The sequence below is a fragment of the Fragaria vesca genome, linkage group LG3 (assembly GCF_000184155.1).
Source record: "Fragaria vesca subsp. vesca linkage group LG3, FraVesHawaii_1.0, whole genome shotgun sequence".
NCBI classification, from domain to species: domain Eukaryota; kingdom Viridiplantae; phylum Streptophyta; class Magnoliopsida; order Rosales; family Rosaceae; genus Fragaria; species Fragaria vesca.
The window spans coordinates 12,017,795-12,023,674 of record NC_020493.1 but is presented as its reverse complement, the minus strand read 5'-3'; the positions used below and the strand labels follow the sequence as shown (position 1 = coordinate 12,023,674).

General features: G+C 39.0%; 1 protein-coding gene across 1 annotated transcript; it reads left to right on the top strand.

The window, feature by feature from the left end:
• Positions 1-264: 264 nt before the first annotated feature.
• Positions 265-696, top strand: LOC101313297 (protein GLUTAMINE DUMPER 3-like). The gene has a single exon (XM_004295669.1). The coding sequence runs from the start codon at positions 265-267 to the stop codon at positions 694-696; it is 432 nt and encodes a 143-aa protein (XP_004295717.1).
• Positions 697-5,880: the final 5,184 nt, after the last annotated feature.

The following is a 5,880-nucleotide window of genomic DNA, read 5'->3' as shown; positions in this document are numbered from 1 at the left end:
CCTCGCCTTCATAAGGCAAAGGTAATATTCCCCAAAAGTTATATGGTATTATTGCTCATCGCCATCGGTGACGTGAAGGTTAGATTAAGAAACCACTAGGGGAAACCTCTCTCGCAGTTTCTCTATGATTTGATCATACACGTTTTTTTTCTTCTTCTTTTTTGTTTCCACCAGTATAAGTAACGTTGCTGTGTTTCCCAAGCTCACATTCTTCACCTGCTTTCCCTCTCAAACAAAACCTTGATCCCCACTGTCTCCATAAACATGAGAACCACAGTAACGGCTACTGTTTCACTATCAAAACCATCGACGGAAGCACCGCCGGACATGGCTCCGCCGCAGTCACCTTCACCTTGGCACTATCCGATTCCATGCCTCCTAGGCGGTCTAGTGACGATGACTATTCTCGTTATTTCTGCTGTGTTAATCTTGGCTTGCTCGTTCCGGAAGCAAAACGGAGAAGGCAGCAGCAGAGCCGACGGAGATTTGGAGCAAGGTGGCGAGTCGGTGAAGGTGTTTAAAGACAAGGTTTTGGTTATAATGGCCGGAAATGAGAACCCTACTTATTTGGCCACTCCGATTCCGATTTGCCCTACTAAAGGTACTAGTTTTGAAGAGCAATCAGAGAAGATAGGGGGAGATGATATGGAAGAGAATTCTGAGATATTGAAAGAGGCATCATCATCAACAGAATGAGCGAGCTGGTCTGTCTCAGAATTGGATGATTCTCCGGACCTTAAAAAAAAAATTTGCTTTTGTTTTCTTTGGTCAATTCTTTCAATTTTTGGTCTTTTTTTCTCTAATCTCTTGTTTTCTGTAGTTTGATACGGGAATTGTGAATAACTTGATGAGAGCAGTTTCTTGCTTTCCAGCTAACTTTGTCTCACTAATTTCCAAGTTCCAACGGATTACTGACTTATCATGGACTCTTCTCACTTGTTTAGAAACGTTTTGTGATGACTTGTTCAAAGAATTAAAGAACGTTTTGTGTGTTCTATCATCATCTTCCGTTAGGTTATACTTTTTCTACTATGCAATGTATGTATTGTTGCTTCACTGCTCTAGGGTGCCTCTCAATTTTGATATGTTGGTTGTAGCTAGATCAAGCAAGATCGATAATCGATGATTGGTTTCTCTTTAAACACCCGGGTGCTAAAATTTGCTTACATCCTGAAATTTGCTTTAGTCTTGGGGTGGTGGGATTTTTTGATACATTTGGGGGTATGCCTAACTTCCCGTCCGCCTGATGAAAGCAGCATCACCGAGGGGAAGTACGTAGTGAGTGAGATGAATTAACTTTTTGTTCTAGGTTCTTTTTTGGAATATGGGAATTCCCAATTAATCCGCTGAATGATGACTCAATTGTGACTTGTTTCTTCTTGAAAATTGAGGTCACATTAATTGCTTGATCGTATTTGATATCGTCTCTTAACTCACTTACAAGTCGAACTTTTATAAAACTCACTGTTGCAAAAATGCTTCTTTTTTTTTAAATTTTTTATTTATTTTTATTAATATCTCACACACCCTACATATGTTAATGAGGTTTGAACCCATGACCTCAAAATTGTCAGTTAGGCACCTTAACCAACCAAACCACAATTCACTGTTACAAATGCTTATGAGTGCTACATGGATTATCTTTGATGTACTCGCACAATGTTTTACGCATTTCATCTGTTATCGTCGATTTTTTTTACTCTTTTTAGATGAGAAGTCATTTTTGTGTTTCTGATGTGATATGTGACTGTGGTTTTGTTTATTTAATGTTCATCCAATGAACTAATATAGTACTTCCGAACTAACATTGTATGTTGAAAATGTTGTACATCGAATAAAGTAGCATATTGAATAATATAACGTAATAAATTCGACAATATAGACATTATTGAACAATGTACAACAATATTATTTTTGTTGAAAAAAATAATAAGTCATACTAAAAAAAATAAAATAATATTTTGTTACATAGTTAATAAGTTATTACATAATCAAAAAATTAATATTTTATTAATTTAACGATTAATTAATACCATTAATAAATTTTATCAGTCCCGACCTTATTAATTTATAAAGGTTTACTGTATGTGGAATGACACCCTATTTGGTAAAGATATCAATAACGACTTGGTGCACCAGACCTTTGACAAGTGAATGCATCGAATAGCGGGTAATATTTCGTCATGTACTTTGTCAAAAGAAAACAAAAATGACAATAAATGAAAATTAAATAAACCGGAAAATGGCTCACAACCCACAACCTTATTTGGCCCAAAAACCATGCCCATAATTGACCTATACCATAATTTCCCTTGAGCCCCAGACCTGAACTAAGACCTATGTTGCACAAACACTCCACACCCCTGGAGTGTCCGACACTCCGACACGCCGCTCGACACAGCAAAATACGTGTCCGACACGCCACGTGGCGTGTCTGAAAAGTTGACTTTTCAGACACGTTGACCGGCCCCGACACGGCATTGCGACACGCCACGTCAGCATTTCAGACTTAAAAAAAAAAAAAGTTTGGATGGATTATGGATATGATAATTATATTAGTTCATCTTCTTGTCTTTAGGTGTTACTGTGCTAGAGATTGCCCTGTTTGAAAACAAAAAAACAAGCTACTGCTCAAGTTTGTTTTTTTTAATGTTATGTTTTAGGTGCTAGAGGTCTGCTGCTTTTAATGTTATTAGTTATGCACTTGACTTATTTCTTATGGTTATGAAATAGATTGAATTTAGAACTTTATTTGGTAATGTACTGAACTTATTTCATATTTTAGTATATTTTTATTTATTAAAATATATAAATATATAATTTTGTTTGCCATGTCTAAGCCTTGTCAGAAACTCAGTTTTTAAGTTTTACCGTGTCGTCGTGTCCGTGCAACTTAGACTAAGACTTAAACCCAACCAAAAGTTGAATTCAGATCACAGGTTTCTGATTTGAGGCCACAGCCCCAAAACCCAAAGGAGAGACCTTGGACGTAACAACAAAAGGGGAGTTAAAGTTTGGGACTTCATGACTCACAACCGTTGAAGGGAGTTAAAGTCATCAAAGCCGCATAATTAAAGAAACGGTTGTAACGTCCCTCCCTTGCCTTTCAACTTCCAGCCCAGCACTTACCACTGACGACAAGCAACCCAACTGTATCGCCACCTCAACCCGCCTTGTTTGTTGCGCCGCCACAAATGGTTACCCTCCCCTACACGACCGGCACACCGCCAATGATCAAGGACAAGACCAAGAGAGTAAAGAGTGATGAACCCATGCAAATGCCCAACCTAAATCCTAAACCCTAAACCTATGCAAACGCCCAACCTAGGGAGAATCAGATGAGTCCTCCAGCCAAGTGCTCCGCTGAAGAAAAACGTTGTCACTTTGTCACTCGGTATCATGAGCCCAAACCTATTGCCACCAAAGCACTGACCCTGCTTCCCTATTTGTTTTCCCCATACTTTCGGACCCAGATCCTAGACTCGGATATGAAACCCATCCTCCACCCTCAGTCGCAATCCCAAGCCGGCTTTAGACCCAACACAAACGCCTTCCTCTAGTCACCGGTGAAACCTAGCGGCCAAAACCCGAGAGCTAAGAGGATTCAACCCTACCACTGTCTCTGAACAACAATCACCACCATTTGTCGAAAAACATCCAAAAGGCCCCAGACACGATCAAGAAGGAGGGTTACCGCCACAACTACCGCCTTTACATTTGCTAACCAAAACGACGACAAGGACTAAATTCCCACCGCCGTCGACCTTAGACCCTCAAGAGAGGGACAAAAAAAATCCCCTTTTTTTTGTCGGAAAAATGGTCTAAACAGTGTCTCACATTTTGAAGAAGCAAAGCTTTGATATCTCATCTTCAGAAAACTTCAAAATAGTATCTAACGTTTTTACCTCGACCAAAATTTGGTATATAGAATTTTTAGCTCCATTAAAAAAACTGACGGCAACCATTTTTATTCATGAAATGATCAATATACCCTTGAGTTTTTGTTTTCGTTATTCTTTTTATATAATAAAAAGAGAAATTTGTCATAATGGTACCTCATATTTTATTATCACAAAAATGAAATATATATTTAGAGAAAAATAATAAATTGATGAAGGATTAATGGTAGAGACAAAGAGATAGCAAGAGAATCATCATCTTATTCATTGATAGGAGCCCTTTATATAGGGAATTACACAATACCAATATGGTAAGGATATGAATACATAGATCTAGTCTAACTACATATCCTATTGGCATAAGGCCAAGGCACACATAGAGAATATCCTAGAACACTCCCCCTTGTGCCGTGCGCTGATATGCCGATGGTGCTGATCTGTTGCCTCGTCAAAAACCTCGTCAAGTCACAAAAACCCTGTGGGAGAAAAACTGAACCTTGATCGTAGGAGAAAAAGAGTACAACGCACCCTTCACATTTGATAGTGACATGTATGTATGTGCTAGAATCCTCCTGAAGTTCGCACCCCCCCTGATCTTTACATCAATCATAGGGCTCTTCCTGATTCTTACTAATCACGGAAGTTTCAACAACTTAGCATGTCAATGTTTTTTAACATGTCTTCAAATGTGGCATTGGGCAATGATTAACTAAAACATGCCGTATTGTCCTCAAATGATCTTTTACACTTAGAGGAGAAGGTCGCTTGTGAACTCAAAACATAAGTTCGTGCAGGAAATCAGGTTTCCGCGCAGCATGACCTTCAATTACTAGAACAGTCGTAACTTCCTCTAGGAAATACATATGAACGAACCGTAAACGGTTTTGGAAACTAGACTCATTTAGCTTTCCAACCGTATATTACACACATTCTGGTTCATCAGGAGCTGTTCACAAAATCCCGTCGAAGTTGACTGTTTTGCCAAAATCAGATTCTCGGACAGATTCAACCTACTTTACGAAAACGGCCATAACTCACTCAATATGATAGGTATGATCAAATGGTTGGTGTCTCTGGAAAGTAGACACATAGACCTTTCCAATGGTACCAATTTCACCATTTTCCAGTGAGTGGGATTTCCTATAGGTCCCGTGGAAGTTGACCTACAAAACTTGGCAGATTCTGATTTCGCTTTTGATGTGTCTTTCTTATGTAGGGATAGAATAAGCCTCAACCTTTCATACCATTAAGTATTGAAAAAGGAGTTACTGCCATTACATTGGCGTTGCGTGGGCGCATAGCTACACTTAGCTTTACAACTTTTCATAGCGAATGAGATGTCAAGTCTTTCGTATTGTGTTGAGTACATTGATGCGTCTAATTGTACTTAGATGGGAACTCCATCTCTTAACACATATTTGTCATCTTGCTTTAGACAAAACAACAGATCTCTCTTTAGAGCAAAGACCTTGACTAATCATGGGAGTATATGTAGGCCTCACTAGTTATAGAGCGCCTAAACCGATTGATGGAAAATCATCATAAATACAGTCATCGAGTGCCTTATCGAGACCATGTCTTCCCAAGATCTTTTTCTTCGGATGTTGATACATATTGGCATCTCTTGATCCATCAAGAGTCCATGTAAATCCAGAATGAACACGCAAAGGCATAATTCACCATATCCCTTCCAAATCAAGTAGAGTCCATGTGCGTTTCAATACATTTAGCAAACGCATGCTCCTGTGGTTTGGAGCCACTTGATTCGGATGAATGAAGTCCGTTTAAGATCTTCATGTATATCTCTGATCCCATAGAGATGTTATTATGACCACATTCATAGGCTGCTTGTTCAGTTATTCGGAAACTACCAAACTGACAAAGTAGTGGAGTTCAATGACATCCATTACGAGAGCATATCTCATCGTAGTTGATCCCAGTGCGTGTTAGTGAAAGACTTTGGGCCATAAGGTGAGTCTAA